We start from the raw sequence: 16,418 nt of genomic DNA, 5'->3' as shown, positions 1-16,418 counted from the left end.
AGTCAAGCCATCAATGTCTCAGGAAGCAAGAGTCGAGGATGAAGTGGATGCCATGTCCAACGGTGGCCAGCATGGTAACCGTTCTATTATGTACCATCTATATACGCACCGCTGGGGACAAATCCTGTTGATCAGTTTCATCTGTTTCTGTTGCCCAGGGGTAAGTTTTGTTTTTTTGGTCCTGGGGAGGAGCTGGGAACTAACTCGGTCTGATAGATGTACAATGCCCTCACCGGCCTCGGCGGTGCTGGGCAGGTTGACCAGACGGTGGCAGCCAATGCGGCAGTTGCGATGCTCGCAGCGACAGCCGCGACCGCTCTGTTTGTGGTTGGGCCGATTTTCGACCGTGTTGGTCCACGGGCGTGTCTTTTGCTCGGAGGATGGACATACCCTTTATACTCTGGTAGTCTTCTGTGCTTCAACTGTATGTCAGACGACCCCGGCATGGGGCATAGCATGGGGAGACACTGATCATATCTGAATCACCATAGTCACGAGCAACGGTACCTTTGTAATTGTGTCGGGTGCAATTCTCGGTGTGGGGACATCCTTCATCTGGGTGGCGCAAGGAGCCATCATGACCACCTACGTCTCCGAGTCACAAAAAGGGCGCGCAATCGCAATCTTCTGGATCATCTTCAATCTCGGTGGTGGTGTCGGGTCTCTGGCTAGCTTTGGTTTCAACTTCCACTCGAAAAGTGGGACGGTGTCGAATGGAACATACATTGCCCTCCTCATCCTCATGGCAATTGGATGGCTGCTGGGACTGCTCATCTGCTCTCCATCGGCTGTGCGAGCCCCCCAGCTGCTGACAACGCCCGAAAGCGAGAAGAACTGGCGACAGACGATGCGTCTCTCGCTGCGCACCATTTCTGACTGGCGTGTGCTGTGCTTGTTGCCATTGTTCTTCTCGGCGAATGTCTTTTATTCGTATCAGCAAAATGTGGTCAACGGCCTGACCTTTGATATCCGCACGCGCTCGCTCAATGGCGCGCTGTATTGGATCGCGCAGATGTTCGGCGGCCTCCTCATTGGCCTCATCCTTGATATGCCTGGACTCGACCGGCGCATCCGAGCTCGCATTGCATGGCTTTTTCTGTTTGTGACGGGCATGGCCATCTGGGGCGGTGGTTATGCATTTCAGAAATGGTCCAGCCATCGCCTCGCGCAGGGCATTAAGCAGAACGTTGATTACAGTGACGGTCATACCTCGGTTGGGCCGATGTTCCTCTACATTTTCTACGGCGCCTACGATGCGTTCTGGCAGTCTTTCTGCTACTGGCTCGTGGGAGCCCGGTCCAACACCCCGGCCGTTACGGCCATCCTGGTGGGCGCATACAAAACCTTCCAAAGCGCCGGGGGAGCGATGGCATGGCGGATCAACGCTCTCGAGAAGCCTGCCATGACCCAGTTCACCATGGACTGGGCATTGTGCATGGGATCACTGGTCATCGCCATTCCGACCGTCCTGGCAGTCACTCTGACCAGCGACCCAGATCCCTCGGAGGGGAAAGATCCGGAGGATTCGGAGGAAAAGCCTCGGTCTGAAGTGACCAAGGCATAATATAATGATCGAGTGTCGGGAGGAAACCATTGATTCAATAAACGCGGCATTCTGCATTGGATCGCGTACATAGCGCGACCTGGACGTATATACCCAGCATGTACAAGAATTGCTCTGGTGCGCATGCATCAAATTCGGAAAACAGCATACCAGTCATCACTTTATATACTAGCATTTGCCAAGGGAGTAAAATAGGAGAGGACAAGAAGGTAAGACCGAGACGCCATTGTTCTGGATGCTGCTGGATATAGCGCCATGCTCGGCTGGCGTGGGTCACAAAGTGACATGAAACAGAATGGCACCAGATGCAAGAGCGGTAAAAGTGATGTTCAAAGGTAATCGACGCAAAGAGCTTGAATGGGGCGGTTCAAAAGCCTGGGATATATACACTTGAGCTTGCGAAATACTTGTTGATACAAGACCTCTCCCCACGAAACGGACGGCATACAAACACAATCCATTGCAGACATCATGGTAATTCTTTGATCGGAACGGCACCCTGCCCCACCGGGGCATTTCACTTGATGCATTTCTTCAACACCGCAGTCTCCAGCAGCAGCTTCGTGTATTGTTGATGCAACCAGAGAATTGTCGGAGGCATGGGTTCAGACTCGGACTTGCCGAGTCCTTGGTAGAAGCAGCTCTTGAGGCTAAATTCGGCAATGCCCTCATCCTCCTTGACGACCGCCGCCATTTCGAACAGACCGTCGGACTCTCGGACTTCGCGGATACGGGGGGAATCTCCACAGCGGACGGTAATACGGTCCTCGGTCTTCTCGATGACCTCAAAGTGGTCGGTGATGAGGGTGCCCACCTCGTAGTTATTGGAGAGGAGATCCGATCGTTTCCAGAGGTGAGTGGCGGTGTCCGGCCCCTCGTACTTGCGGGACAGAAAGGCGCGCTGAGGGATATAGCCTGCCAGCATCAAAAAAAAAAAAGTTAGAGAGTGAATCACCGGCGATTCGGAGAGGGGCGCGTCAATCTCACCCATGCCACCCCAAACACCGGCACAGAATGCCTCGACCAACTTGCCCTTCTTCTCGAGGAGCGCAGGGTCAATCTTGTCCAGAGGAATGCGGCGGACGCAGAGGTCATGGACTGTGGGGTTGCGATTTGGGTTGTACTTGTGGAAGAACTTGGAGTGGAAGATGTGATCGGAGGTGTCCAGAGGCTCGAAGATGTCATTGCGCGTGGCTCCGAAGAAGACGCCGACCGAGGCGACACTGCCGGCGGCAGTCACCTTGAACAGGCGACTGATGAGACCCATCTTGGATGTTGGAATGGTGGAGGGGTGGGTTGTGGGAAGCATAGAAGGGAGCTCTGAAGCGAAGGAAGAAGTAGTATCTTCAGTCGGAGTTCTGTCCGCTTCCCCGGACACCTTGTGGGTTATTTCCGCCCATCCATGTTTTTCAATGCTGCCATTCGCATGTCTTTTGAATCAGAATATGATAATTTTTTTTTCTATCTCCAGATTCATCAACACAGCCAACATCCTCAAAAATAGTACGTGGAGGGGGCATGCGACCAGTTTCCCGCACTCTTGCGGACGCTGAGCCGTCTCCCAAGACCAACACAAAACAAAGAAGACACAGGAGAAGGAGAAAAGAATATTTCTACGAAAGACATCCCCCGCATGGACAATGCCATCATCAGCAGACATCATCAGACAACTCATCTCTCCATGTCGACCGAGGACCGGGAATCCCGAGCGCAGATCGACGCTCCCAGTCCAAGTGGGCCAGAGAATTAATTGCGCAAAGACACGCTATGAACATGTCCAGAGCAATCACTCTCCTCTGAATTACCGACTATCGGGGGTTTCCCCCTGTCCACCACTCACCCCTTCATCTCTGGCAATGCCTCTGGTTGCTTGCAGAGTGGATATGTGCATGGTTTCCCCATATTAGCATTGTGGGGAAGCCAGCCCATGAGGATTATTTGAAGAATCAGCCCTGCCCCCCAGATCAACTGGTTCGTTTCCCTTATATGATCCGAGCCCATTCCCAGCATGACCGACACCAAACCAGAGCCTCATTTCTATACCACATCCAGTCATCTGGAGACCATGGCCGGGGCCGATAAACAATGCGCCCCCCAGGACTCGAAGGTGGTCGAACATCAAGATGTCAACCACCCTCAGGTAACGCTATTTTCCGTTCTTCGATGCTGGCACTGCTGACATGAGGTCTTAGAATTGGTCGCTCACGGCTAAACTGTTCACGTATCTAACCATCTGCTCGTTCACCTTCTTGGCCAATGTCAATTCGAGCAACTTCACGGTCGCAACGCAGGCCATGATCCGCGAATTCCATGTCAGCCAGACCCAAGCAGGCGAACTCGTCTGCTTCAATGTTTTCCTCTTTGGCGTGGGAAACATCTTCTGGGTCCCTCTGATGCGCGTGATTGGCAAGCGCCCAGTTTATTTGGTGGCCATGTTGGCACTCTGCATGATGAATGTGTGGTCCAGCCAGGCCACCAGCTATGGGGAGCTACTTGCATCTCGGATCCTCTCCGGATTTGCCGCCGCTGCCGCCGATGCCACGGTGCCGGCTGTAGTCGCGGATATGGTCGCTCCGCAGGATCGCGGCCACTACATGATGTTTTTCCACTTGGCCATGACCGCGGGTTTGTTTGTGGGCCCGCTGATCAATGCGTACCTGGTCCAAGAACAGAACTGGCGCTGGATGTGCTATTTCCTCGCTATTGCGGTTGGGGTGGTTTGCGTGACTGCGGTCTTTACGATTCGAGAGACCTCATACGTCCAGCGCCACCAAGCACGATCGTCACCAGGGACGAAACGATCACAATGGCAGTGGATGTCGCTGACTGCTGGTTATAATAAGGATGCCTCGTTCGTACAGGCGTTTTTGGATATCCTGTTCAATGCTTCATATCCACCCTTGATTTGGTGCTCGCTTGCCATTGGGATTTCTGTGGGATGGTTGGTCCGTCGTTACTGGGAACGAGGTTCTTCGCTAACAGACGCAGGAACATTGTGGTCCAATTGACCTCTTCTCGCACCTTCACCAAGCCTCCCTATAACTGGAAGCTGGGAAGCCTGGGCCTGCTATCGCTAGCTGGCTTCATTGGATCGGTCCTTGCATTCTACCTCGGCGGCCGCCTCATCGACATCATCTCCACGCGCAGCACTATCCGCCACGGCGGTGTTCGGATGCCCGAGTATCGGTTGCCTGCGATTATTATCCCGGGCACGATCGGCCCGGCGGGTATCTTAATTTTCGGACTCTGTGTCGCCCATCAGACGCACTGGATCGGTCCTGCGGTTGGGTATGCTATGCAGGCATTCGGAGTAGCAGCCATTTCTAATGTGGCCGTGACATATTCGTTGGACTCATATAAGCCGGTAGGTCTTGTCGATTAGAAGCGAGATAGGTTCTTGGATCTCTGGGTGACTGATCTTGAAATAGGTGACGGGTGAGGCTCTCGTGATTATTTTCGTCATCCGCAACACAATCGGCATGCTCCTCTCGCTGTATGCAGCAGACTGGATCGCACGCCAAGGGCCAGCAGCCGTCTTTGGCGAGATGACAGCGATCCAGGTGGTGAGTATTCTATGCGCCATCCCATTGTTCTTTTGGGGCAAGTCATTACGCGCCTTCACGTCTCGATATGGGCCAATGAAGCGCTTCCAGGACGTATGATCGGTATAATTTGAATATTATCAAGTCACATACTTTGTGATTCTTCGGTCTGTCCTGAGTTTTTTCTACCTTAACGTAGACTGCGCCATCCCTGAAAATCGCTTTTTCGCCTCATACCCTCTATATACCACAGCTTCGCGTGCACTGTAGTTTTGCGCACTGGAAATTCGGCTTGTCAATAACCCAACCTCTCATGTTAGGTGCCGAATGACTGCTAGCAGTCAAGTCTTCATTTTCAAAGCGTGGATGCAGATTGCACCTTTTCATTGGAGGCATTTCACCCAGGACCACCCCCAGGGAAACGGTCACTTACTCGGGCGGATACAAAAAAGCGGTTAAAATGAACTGATAACCGACTATGTCTACGAAGCGAAAAAATCAAAGGTATTCTTACCCAAGTCCCAGCCTCAAGATCATTTAACAAAACATCGCATTCTATGATACATCATACAATCTCCCAACTGTCCATCAACAATAGAGAAAAACTGATCTATAATCGATCCTCGACGAGATCACTCTCATACTAGCGTCTTATGCTTGCTTATCACACACGAATTCCGGTGGTCGCATAGATGGGTGTGCCAATCTGAGCCTAAGCAAACGGGAAGCTGAATGACGGAAGGCCGGTGGGAGTCGGGAGAGGCAGACGGGAAGAAGATCTGGGGTGGATGGAAGAGGTGCCAAAGGGTACGGGCGAGCTAGAGCTGGGAGCCCGCGCGGGAATGCCCGTAGGGGTGCTTGAATGAGTGGCAACCGGCTGAGAGTGGCCACGCTTGCGAAGACCACTAGGGGTGCTGGAAGTAAAGGCCGCGGCAATGGACTGGGCATCGGACAAGAACGAGGGAAGATTGGTAGGGATTGAAGGAGGCTTGGCTCGCTTCTGGGCGCCGGCCGAAGCCAGAGCGGCGGCAACCGACTGGGCATCCGACACGAAAGACGGAAGGTCGGTGGGAACCGAGAGGCCATCGTCGCGCTTCTGGGCGCCGGCAGAAGCCAGAGCTGCTGCCACCGACTGAGCATCAGATTCCAGCGACGGGAGATCCGTGGGGACCGAGAGAGACTCTCCGCGCTTCGTGATACCGATACTTGCGCCAGGAGTCAGGGACACGGGCTCAGAGCTGAAGACCGGAGTTCCCGTCGGCACCCGAGGGGGGATCGAGAAACCAGACGGGGGGAAGGATAGGTGCCGTTGGGCTTGCGGAAGCCCGCGAAGGGAGCACCCATCACCGAGCCCGAGAGAGTGAGGGCAATGGCAGCAATCGAGGCCTTCATTGTGAATAAGGAAAGAGTGTGTGGAACGAGAGAAGAAGGAAGAAGTATGGAAGAAGAGTGCCTTGGTCACAGGATCCTTGTGGTTTCCTTGATGAGATGGAGAGAACAGATGGGAATCAGAGGGGGGGGTTTTATATCTCATCGGCTGAGGACGGTCGGCGCAGATCTGGGAGTCTTGGAGAATCCAGGCCTGCAAGAGATTTGCCCGGTATACTTTCATCTCCACCTCGTCGCACCTTATCTTCGCATGGTGGGCCATCTCGTCGACGTGCCTTGACCGGACTCTGCCGAGGTTGGTGCGATCATCAGATCTCGTCATTGGAGAAACGTCTTGCAAGTTGGAATCATCCACCGCTGAGGGTCAACTCCAATCGAAGATGTGTGGATCAGATGCCTGGATGGGAAGGGTCAGCCCTGGACCACGTTGGTTCGGACATCGACCGGGGCCCAGGAACAGGAGAACAACGTGCATTTTGAGTTCCCTTTGTCGATGATTTCCACATGAGGTGTATGAAACGACCCTCAAGCACTGGAACAAGTGGAGGCTCGAGGTGGAGTGGGGATGAGCTCACGAGGGGAAGACCCCTTGAATGAACCCTGGGAGTAGTTCGAGAGAGAGAGAGAGAGAGAGAGGTTCACGAATGCCGTGAAGAACGGTGCCGATCGACGATCGAACGCCGATCCCCGTTAGATGGCCGTTTTAGGCGACATGTCCGAGGGCAAGTGTGGTCAGCCCATGAGCATTTGCTCTCGGCGAGGTAGAACCGTGGTCAGGCTCGGCTGTTTTCCACTGCCGTTCACACTTAGAGAAATGCCTCGTCATTGCGCAAGAGAGATACCGAATCGTGGGAATCACGTACAAAGACAATCCACGAATTGAATGCCATATGGTCAACCATATGGTTGAGAAAATGATCCCCCCCTCCCCCAAACACATCGAGGACCCTGCGGTTTCACTCGGTTGCTCGGCATCGGCGAAAGGACAAATGTGCCGATCCAAACCGATGACTTGATGATCATCGGGCTGTGTTGTCTATCAAAGCCGAACAATGGGGAAAGCCCGGAAAACCCGGAAGGGATGGCGTGGATGGCGATGTACATGGAGCACGTCCGAGGAATCACCTCGAAAGGCCCGTCTTCAGTATCTACGCTGGGTACAGGGACGCCCCGATCGTCCAATGGTCAACAGTTCATGAGTGTTTATTATCATTTTGAGCATTGCAACATCGCATGCCATTCACTAGAAAACCCCGAGATTGAAAATTAGGGCAACATCGCCCGTGACCTCCCTTCTGGAGGCAGTTAGTTCTTTGGCTGAATGCGCTTCCACTGCGACTCCAGGTTGTCGCCAATGGCATCGACAGCCTCCCTCTCGAGCTCACGACGGGAGAGCGAGCCGCTTCGCTTGGAGATCTTAGACTGGGAGTCCTCGCGAGAAATTTCCACTGTAATTACTCTATTAGACATGCGGGAGAACGAGGGACGATGCGCAGCCAGGAACAATTCTTACCGTGAAGATACACAGCGGCCTTCTTGCCACTGAACATGGCGTGCGGCACGTTGGTGCTGCCGTCACTGTTGGCGTCACCGATGGCCCAGACACCCTTCTTGTTGGTGCGCTGGTCGTCGCTGGTCACCTTAACCTTCTCGTCGCTGACGGTCAGGCCCAGCTTCTCTGGCAGATCTGAGCGCTGGACGGATGGGAAGTTCACGATGAACGCGTTGCGCTCGACTGGCTTGCCGTGGGTGAAGTGCACGCGGAACTTATCGTACTGACCCGAGGCATTGCGGTGGGTGCTCCCGTCCTGGATGCGCTCGATTGAGGAAATGGTACGGTTCTCGATCTTGACGTTCCACGCCTTGAGCTGCTCCTCCCAGCCTTCATGCTGGGAAGTTGCCTTGGCCTCGCCCTGTGGCGTCTGGGTGCCGTTGACAAAAGCAATAATGTCCGAAAATTGTGTGTTGGTCTCCAGGACACTGCCGAGCGCATCCGCCAGGTCACCGATAATGCCGAAGGGCTGGTCACGGTGCTCATAGCCATCACACCATGGGCACCAGAAGATTCCCTTGCCCCAGGCTTCCTTCAGACCGGGCGTGGCGGGCAGCACATCCTTGAGGCCCGTGCCGAGCACAATCTTCCGAGCAGTGTATTTCTTGCCCTCCTTATCGGTCACAGAGAAGGTAGTGATGTTGCCATCGCCGGTCGGAGTGATCGACTTGACGGTGCCATTCTTGATGTGAGCGGTCGGGTATTCAGAGATTTGCTTTTGGGCCAGCGCGCGAAACTCGGCGGGTGGAGTGCCTGAAAAGAAGATAAAAACAAAGGATCAGTTCGGATTGCGTTCGGCGCGTTGATGCACCGCAAGATCGATCTTACCGTCGTTGCCGATCACATCATGCATTTCCCGGGTGGGAGCATTGCGGTACTCCCGGCTGTCAAACAGCAGCGCCGTTCTGCGGACACGAGAGACACCACTCAGGGCACTGAGGCCGGCCGGGCCACCGCCGACGATGATAACGTCGTAGTCGGTCTTAGGGATGGCCGCAACGGCCACGGCCAGCAGGGAAAGAAAGGCGGACAAGAAGGCGAGTCTCAAGACCATGGTGAATCAAGTGCGATTGATTACCACTTCGCATGAGGAAAGAAAGAAAAAAAAGACCTCCCTCGGGACAGGCCTCGGTGGGACAGGACTCTTTTATAGCTCCATCGACTTTGCCTTGTCTGCATTGGTGCATGCAACCAACACCCCCGGTTGGTGAATTGCGATATATCACAACTGCCCGATGTGGAGCTTCACGCGTGCCGAGCGGAGCGGGCGCAAGAGATCATCAAGAGATCGGCGCCCCTTGCAGGCTTGCAAGGCTATATTGATAGAAGAACAACGAGTCAATCTCGAGCCGTGTCGGCTCGCATTTGCGGAATGGCCTGATCCCACCTCCGAGCAACTGCGTGTCACACCGTTGCTGGGAAAAACATCGATGGATGCTGGATGTGCGTGTGTTGATCTCTGGCCCCATCTCAAGTTCCCTCGAGTCCTTTCAACATTGGCGCCAACAGCCAAGGCACTCGGCCAAACATATGTCCATCAGCGATCGACAGTCGAATCGCACTAGTCGGTGGATCTTGCAAGCCGCTATGGACCGAGCGGGTCGGGCGCTCGTGGGCTTCTCCAATTGAGGAGAGAGATGCAAGAAAAAAAGAAAGAAACACCTCACGGAAGGATGGAAAAGAATGGAGAGTCAACAGTGACACGGTGAGATTCAATCTATTCCAACCGTCCAAAATTGCAGCTCATCGCCCCATCCACCCGCCATCCACCGTCAACACTTCGCCGCTCACATACGCACTTGCTCGGCTAGCCAGATACACTACCGACCCCTTGAAGTCGTCCGGATTCCCCCATCGCCCTGCAGGAATCCGCGCCAAAATACTTGCGGCGCGATCTTGGTCTTGGAGCAACGCCGTGTTCATGTCGGTCGCCACGTATCCCGGGGCAATGGCATTGACGTTGATTCCTTTGGAGGCCCATTCGTTGGATAAGGCCTTGGTGAGTTGGGCCACGCCGCCTTTGGCCGCAGCGTATGCTGGCACCGTCAGTCCACCCTGGAACGAGACGAGCGAGGCAACGTTGATGATGCTGCCGCGCTGGCCCGACCAGTTAGGGCTACGCGTGAGCATGTGTGCTCCAATATCACGACACAGCGTAAACACAGTGGTCAAATTGACTTGTAGAACCTACGACAATCCATGAGTTGACGTGGAACCTAATCATCAAACCTCGAAAATATCGAAGAAGCACCTACCTCATCCCAGTCTTCTTGTGGAAAAAGGAGGCTTGGGTGTCGCCGCTGAATCCCTGCACAATTCAAGAGGATGTCAACATCGTGGCCGTCATGGATAACGGTTAGGACAAGCGAGGAAACCGAGGCTTGCGAAGCAAGGTCGGCAGTATAGATGGTGGCTTTCCGACCGAGTTCCTCAATCTTTTCTTTTGTGCTTTGATTGCTCGTGTCTCGCTGAACATTTTGTCAGTATATCTTTTGCCCCGTCCGGTCACAGACAACGTACCTGGACGAGGACGATGTCCGCGCCCGCTTCAGCCAGTGCAAAGGCCATAGCCTGACCGATGCCACGGGTGCCGCCTGTGACCAGGGCGGTTCTGCCTGCAAGAGAGAAAAGATCCATGACTCGATATCTGCTAGTTCTGGTACATGTGGCCCCCCCGATGGGGACATCATGGCATTTATATTCCTCTGTCGCTCTAAACCCCCACGCTATCTCCGCATCAAGTGGATCTATCCTAGAATCCTTTGCGTCTGATGATTACCGATCGTGTCTCAGCTTTGTTTCTGTACACGGCATCTTTGCCCTGAGCTACGGATTGCCACATCGGAGAAGAACAAGATGAACAAGACGAACATACTACAAAGTAGCACCCATCTCTTCCATCTCCAATCACCACTCCCGAATTGATCCATCGGGCCCGTAGAATTCCTTGGGTGGCCACGGTGCCGTCTCTCGACTGATGCGCCGCACCAGCTCTTCATCCATCTCGATTCCCAGCCCGGGCTTCGTTGGCGCCGCCACATAGCCCTCGGCGATGTCAAAGACCGTCTTGTCGACCAGGTAGCTGTTGAGATCAATGTCTCCAGCCTCCACATTGTAGTGCATCCCCAAAGACATCTCCTGAATCACAAAGTTAGGCGTGGACACGGCCACCTGCAGTGATGCAGCTAGAGCAATGGGCCCCAGCGGGCAATGCGGTGCGATCGCCACGTCGTAGGTCTCGGCCATAGTGGCCATCCGCTTAGTTTCCGAGATGCCTCCGGCGTGCGCAATATCTGGCTGGAGCACGTCGACTGATGCGTCTTCCAAGAAGCGTTTCACGTCCCACCGAGTATATAGACGCTCGCCAAACGCAATGGGGATGCTGGTCATCTCAGAAAGCTGTTTGATAGCCTCGGGATGCTCACACAATAATGGCTCTTCGATGAACAAGGGCTGGTATGGCTCCAACGCCCGGGTCAGCTGTTTGGCCATGGGTCGATGTAGACGGCCATGGAAGTCCAACCCAGCATCTAACCCCAGAGCCTTGACCTGCTTCAACCGCTCAACACAGGATTGAAGAACCGCCGGTGAGTCGAGCCAGTTGACATCCTCGGTCGCATTCATTTTGATACACTTGAGACGCTGGGCAATCCGTGTTTTGCTAGTAGTGACGAGGAGGTTAGGCCTTGTTGGTGTCTCGTGGAATCTCTCGTAGAGGGGAGTTGACTTACGCTGCTGCCTCCACATCACTTGGTCGGTCCCCCCCAATCCAGGCGTACACTTGCACCTTGTTGCGCACCTTGCCTCCCAGCAGCTGCCACACCGGGACTCCTAGTCGGCGACCCTTGAGATCCCACAAGGCGATATCGATTCCTGCTAGAGCAGACATAAATACCGGTCCACCGCGGTAGAACCCTAGTCGCCATATCATTTGCCAGATATGTTCGATATCACTGCCGCGGTCAGTGAATGAAATGGGACGTATGTAGAGAAGCATTATACATACTCCGCTTCATAGCCCACAATCCGTGCGATGATCTCGTCCAATGCTCCTTCGACGGCTAATGAATGCCCTTCGAGTGTGCCCTCGCCCCAGCCGATCTGGTTCTCCTCATCGGTGACCTTAACGAACAGCCATCGGGGTTTCACCCGGAAGTACTCAATCGACTTGATCTTGGCCATGACGAGGTAGGATTGGCACAATTGCGCACAACCGTGGAATAAACCAAATTGCATCCAGTCCATGGGGTTCACTCACATCATATATGTGTCTTCTCACACTGCTGTCACGTCTCCTCCCCCCACATCGCCAGATCCCACGCGGGGAACTCGGCAAGAGTCCGGGATGAAAACCGAGGCGAGCGCAGAAATCTGCCCCCACGCCAGGTGAATTCGAGAGATTCTGGGGTGATGTTTTGTCATTGGTGGATGAATTTGTCTCCAGATCGGCGCGAGTGGACTCTGTGGGACCCGGGGAGGAGCACTAGAAGGATTCAGGTTACTCAACGGGAGAGATATCGTCATTGCCAGAGGGCTACTGGAGGATAGAAGATTTCGGATAGAGATCTTGTGTCTATTTGACCAACTCAAGGCTTTTCACTTTGGGTCTTCAGATATACACTTTAGTTCTGCCAGAGCCTGCATTCGATTCTCAGTAGAGATACCGGAAGTTCAGGTTTTCTTTGTCGGTCAAGTCGCTGAACGCTGTACGGTCTAGCTCCATCTGTCGCGCGTAGTCATTCTCTCCGTCAGGGATAATGTCTTGAGCTCGGTCGCGGCGCCGGTTTTCCCATGCAAGACAGACGCCCAGGAGAAGGATCAGCGCAATCTCGATGAAGTTGGCCACTACCATCGACCAGATACCGAGGGAATAACCCGGGGCCTGGTCAGATTTGTAAAAGAATGGCCCGGCAATGTTGCCAGTGCAAACCCCGAGGAAGATCATTGCATTGGTCACGACCTTCTTCGTATGACCCGCAATATTGCCGGTGAGAATCGAAAGGATAATCACAAAGGAGGCATTGTAAGAGCCAGTCAAATAGTAACAGATGAGCCGGCCGACCTTGTTGGACTGTGGCACAAAGCGCAGCCCAAACGACCCGGCCAAGGTTGGCAGGATGAATACCACCGCGACAACACATCGGTTGTTTCGAGGAAGCCGGTCATTGATGAAAACACTCAGTAGAATCATGACCGCAATCAATGCGCCATAAGGGATTTGCATTAGAGTCGTGCCCACTGCCAGCCGGTGAGTCCAGAGAAACAATGACTTGGGGGAAAATGAGCTGACTCACGAGTGGTGAAGCCAAAGCCTTTGATAATGAGCGTCCCAAAGTTCGAAATGCCTCCGTTGGGGATATTTCCTGAAAGACCCAGCATGAAGAACGTCCACACTTTCCAGTCTAGGAAGGCTTCGAGGACCTGTCGGGGCTTGAGGGTTCTATTTTCAATGCCAGTTTGGTTGTCTCGCAATCGCTCGACAGCCAACCGCTTCTCGCGGGAAGACAACCGAGACGCCGTGACAGGGGAGTCGGGCAGAAAGATCATGATCACAATGCCCCAGACCGCGCAGAGAGCACCAATGATCAGGAATTCGTACTTCCACGAGGATAATGTCCCCTTGATTTGCCCAATCCCGTATCCTAACAGTCCACCGATTGCGATGCCAAATCCATTGGCAGTGTACCACAGGCCGATGCGAATGGGTTGCTGTCGTCGGGTGTACCACATGCTCGTTACAAGCATAAAGGCAGGGTCACTGATTCAAGCATGAGCAAATTACAGAGAGATCAAGCACCTGTCAGGGTACAAACCTGCATGCCTCGGCTGCACCAGAGATGATTCGAAGCACGGCAAGATGCGTGAAATTTTTCGCAACCGCTGATCCCATGTTAAAAGGTGCCCAGAAGTATAGGAAAGGGTCTAAATACCTTGCAGCATAAGGAAGAACCCCCAGAGAAAGATGTTCCCTCCAAGATATTTGCCGATGGGGAATCTCTGCATCAACAGGTTCGTAGGAAGAGACCAGACCAGAAATCCAAAGTAGAAGATGCTGGAAAGCCACGAATATTCCGTGCCGGAGAGATTCAAATCTTCCTCAATGCCGAAAATAGCGGCGTAGGAAAGAGTAGTTTTATCGATCTGCCCATGAGTCCATGATCTCCCGAAGGGACTGGCCGAGGACGTACATAGTAGAACGCATAACACACCGACAAGAAAGGCAGGATCATCCAGTCAATCTTGCGGACCAATCTCTTCTCTTCCCCGGGCTCAAATGTCTCGTGAATTTCCTCCAGGTTATCGAATAAAGCCAAGGCCGCGTCGCCATTGCGAATCTTGCCAGTGTCCGTGGCAATGGCCGAGCCCTCAAAGTGCAATGCTGCTGGCTTGGAAGCCCCATCACGAGTGTCTGTCTCTGTCATGATATGGAAAATCAATTGGATATCGAAGAAGAAATCAAAGTCGAGGGAATGGGCCCCGGGGGGGGGGATGCACTACTCACATATCTCGAGATATACCGTCCATAAGCTCCCCCAGACTCGTCCTGGACGCCCCATATTCCCCCCGGAATCCCCGCAATCTGCTGCCGGTCTCAGAGATGGAGAAATTGTACTTGGCGTGGAAGTACAGTGGGGAGCAGTGCAACCCCCACGCCCTTCGGTCGAATTCCGATATCCTGCGGGGGTCTATTCTGATCACCTTGGAGATTCCAGCGCGTTGAAGCCTTTTTCAAGACTGTATTTCTGCCAGTTGCATCATAGGCGACCTGGTTAGACAGATCTCCGCAACAATGACAGTCACTCGCAGTGAGATTGAGCGGCACAACACCCGGCAATCATGCTGGGTCGCGATTCACGGCGCCGTCTACGATGTGACCGGTATGTGCCCATTCATCGACGTGCGATTCAAGGCCGCTGATTCCAGTCTCGGACTTTCTCGACTCACATCCGGGTGGTGCTCAGGTTATATTGCGTTGCGCCGGGAAGGACGCGACTGAGGAATTTGACTCAGTTCACTCGCCGGACCTTCTGACCGGGGCACTGCCAGAGACGGCGTTACGAGGAATTATCAACGCGGCTGAGCTGGCACCATCCGAGGGCATGGACTCTGTGAGCGAGGCGCGACCTGCTCCAACCCCAGATGGTCCTCCACCGCTGAGCACCCTCATCAATCTGCAGGACTTTGAAGAAATCGCCCAACGATACCTCCCCATCAATGCCTGGGCATACTATTCCTCTGGTGCCGATGACGAAATCAGTAAGCGAAATAATGCACGGGCGTATCGAAAGATCTCGCTGCGACCTCGCATTCTGCGAAAGATCCCCCCGGTCGACACAAGCACCTCGATCCTCGGCCATTCGACGACCTTACCCGTGTATATCTCTCCAGTGGGTATTGCTAAGCTTGCGCACCCGGATGGCGAGTGTGCGCTGGCTGCAGCTGCTGGGAAAGAAGGACTCGTCCAAGTACTCGCAAATGGGTCGAGCATACCGATTGAGCGCGTAATGCAAAGTTGCGTCTCACTAAACCAGCCTGTCTTCCAACAGCTATATGTGAACCGCAATATCACCAAGTCTGTGGAGGTGGTTCGGCGAGCACAAAAGGCTGGGGCTCAAGCCATTTGGATCACCGTGGACTCGCCAGTGGTTGGGAAACGAGAGATGGACGAACGATTGAATCTCAGCGTCATGGTAAGAGTCAGGCCTTTGATCACGAGTGACGGGTGCTGACTGAAATCCAGGCTGGTGATGGTAATTCGCAAGGCCAGGGCGTGGCGAAGACGATGGCCAGCTCCATCTCGCCTTTTATTGACTGGGACATCCTTTCATGGCTCCGACAGCTGACGGATCTCCCTGTCGTTATCAAGGGGATTCAGTGTGTCGAGGACGCGGTGCTGGCGTACCAGCATGGCGTACAGGGCATAGTACTCTCCAACCACGGAGGCCGTTCACAAGACACGTATGTCACCAATGTGACCTCCACAGGCCATGTTATGCTCACACTCAGCCAGTGCCCAATCGCCGCTTCTGGCTTTATTGGAAATCCGCAAATTCGCTCCCTTCCTCATTGACGGTCGAATGCAAATCTTCATCGATGGAGGCATTCGCCGAGGAACCGATGTCCTCAAGGCCATCGCGTTGGGTGCTACCGCGGTTGGACTCGGACGACCCTTTCTGTTTAGCATGGCAGCCGGATACGGCGAGGATGGCGTGCATCGGATGTTGCAGATGTTGCGACAGGAGATTGAATCCAACATGGTTTTTCTAGGGGCGACCACTCTCCGTGAACTGGAGCCGGAGATGGTCAATGCGAGTCGGCTGGAGAGGGAGTTGGTGGGGAGCGTGAAGTTATGAAGCCGACATGTCGAGCA

The 16,418-nt window shown here is 53.9% G+C and overlaps 10 protein-coding genes across 10 annotated transcripts; 3 read left to right on the top strand and 7 right to left on the bottom strand.

The window, feature by feature from the left end:
• Positions 1-13: 13 nt before the first annotated feature.
• NUU61_008442 (putative MFS transporter) lies at positions 14-1,564 on the top strand (the record flags this gene model as incomplete). Its single annotated transcript, XM_056658967.1, has 3 exons — positions 14-160; positions 217-424; positions 492-1,564. The coding sequence occupies 3 exons, from the start codon at positions 14-16 to the stop codon at positions 1,562-1,564; spliced, it is 1,428 nt and encodes a 475-aa protein (XP_056507260.1).
• A 517-nt stretch (positions 1,565-2,081) lies between these two features.
• NUU61_008441 (uncharacterized protein) lies at positions 2,082-2,831 on the bottom strand (the record flags this gene model as incomplete). Its single annotated transcript, XM_056658966.1, has 1 exon — positions 2,082-2,831. One exon carries the CDS (start codon positions 2,829-2,831, stop codon positions 2,082-2,084), a length of 750 nt encoding a protein of 249 aa, XP_056507259.1.
• A 741-nt stretch (positions 2,832-3,572) lies between these two features.
• Positions 3,573-5,226, top strand: NUU61_008440 (uncharacterized protein; the record flags this gene model as incomplete). The annotated part of the gene is made up of 4 exons (XM_056658965.1): positions 3,573-3,704; positions 3,757-4,505; positions 4,553-4,928; positions 4,993-5,226. 4 exons carry the CDS (start codon positions 3,573-3,575, stop codon positions 5,224-5,226), a joined length of 1,491 nt encoding a protein of 496 aa, XP_056507258.1.
• Positions 5,227-5,818: 592 nt separating this feature from the next.
• NUU61_008439 (uncharacterized protein) lies at positions 5,819-6,817 on the bottom strand (the record flags this gene model as incomplete). Its single annotated transcript, XM_056658964.1, has 1 exon — positions 5,819-6,817. The coding sequence occupies one exon, from the start codon at positions 6,815-6,817 to the stop codon at positions 5,819-5,821; it is 999 nt and encodes a 332-aa protein (XP_056507257.1).
• A 983-nt stretch (positions 6,818-7,800) lies between these two features.
• On the bottom strand, positions 7,801-9,101 carry NUU61_008438 (NAD(P)/FAD-dependent oxidoreductase; the record flags this gene model as incomplete). Its single annotated transcript, XM_056658963.1, has 3 exons — positions 7,801-7,943; positions 8,009-8,800; positions 8,876-9,101. The coding sequence occupies 3 exons, from the start codon at positions 9,099-9,101 to the stop codon at positions 7,801-7,803; spliced, it is 1,161 nt and encodes a 386-aa protein (XP_056507256.1).
• A 689-nt stretch (positions 9,102-9,790) lies between these two features.
• Positions 9,791-10,684, bottom strand: NUU61_008437 (uncharacterized protein; the record flags this gene model as incomplete). Its single annotated transcript, XM_056658962.1, has 3 exons — positions 9,791-10,234; positions 10,303-10,515; positions 10,568-10,684. 3 exons carry the CDS (start codon positions 10,682-10,684, stop codon positions 9,791-9,793), a joined length of 774 nt encoding a protein of 257 aa, XP_056507255.1.
• Positions 10,685-10,954: 270 nt separating this feature from the next.
• On the bottom strand, positions 10,955-12,229 carry NUU61_008436 (uncharacterized protein; the record flags this gene model as incomplete). Its single annotated transcript, XM_056658961.1, has 3 exons — positions 10,955-11,708; positions 11,779-12,000; positions 12,054-12,229. The coding sequence occupies 3 exons, from the start codon at positions 12,227-12,229 to the stop codon at positions 10,955-10,957; spliced, it is 1,152 nt and encodes a 383-aa protein (XP_056507254.1).
• Positions 12,230-12,322: 93 nt separating this feature from the next.
• Positions 12,323-12,691, bottom strand: NUU61_008435 (uncharacterized protein; the record flags this gene model as incomplete). The annotated part of the gene is made up of 2 exons (XM_056658960.1): positions 12,323-12,620; positions 12,669-12,691. 2 exons carry the CDS (start codon positions 12,689-12,691, stop codon positions 12,323-12,325), a joined length of 321 nt encoding a protein of 106 aa, XP_056507253.1.
• A 7-nt stretch (positions 12,692-12,698) lies between these two features.
• NUU61_008434 (uncharacterized protein) lies at positions 12,699-14,469 on the bottom strand (the record flags this gene model as incomplete). Its single annotated transcript, XM_056658959.1, has 5 exons — positions 12,699-13,285; positions 13,342-13,805; positions 13,861-13,927; positions 13,978-14,188; positions 14,236-14,469. The coding sequence occupies 5 exons, from the start codon at positions 14,467-14,469 to the stop codon at positions 12,699-12,701; spliced, it is 1,563 nt and encodes a 520-aa protein (XP_056507252.1).
• Positions 14,470-14,837: 368 nt separating this feature from the next.
• NUU61_008433 (FMN-dependent alpha-hydroxy acid dehydrogenase) lies at positions 14,838-16,401 on the top strand (the record flags this gene model as incomplete). The annotated part of the gene is made up of 4 exons (XM_056658958.1): positions 14,838-14,925; positions 14,972-15,738; positions 15,789-16,006; positions 16,059-16,401. The coding sequence occupies 4 exons, from the start codon at positions 14,838-14,840 to the stop codon at positions 16,399-16,401; spliced, it is 1,416 nt and encodes a 471-aa protein (XP_056507251.1).
• Positions 16,402-16,418: the final 17 nt, after the last annotated feature.

Source organism: Penicillium alfredii, assembly GCF_028826965.1.
Source record: "Penicillium alfredii strain IBT 34128 chromosome Unknown utg000011l_segment0_segment0, whole genome shotgun sequence".
In the NCBI taxonomy this organism is placed as follows: domain Eukaryota; kingdom Fungi; phylum Ascomycota; class Eurotiomycetes; order Eurotiales; family Aspergillaceae; genus Penicillium; species Penicillium alfredii.
Note: the sequence above shows the minus strand (reverse complement) of the source record. Positions and strands in the feature narration are given on the sequence as shown.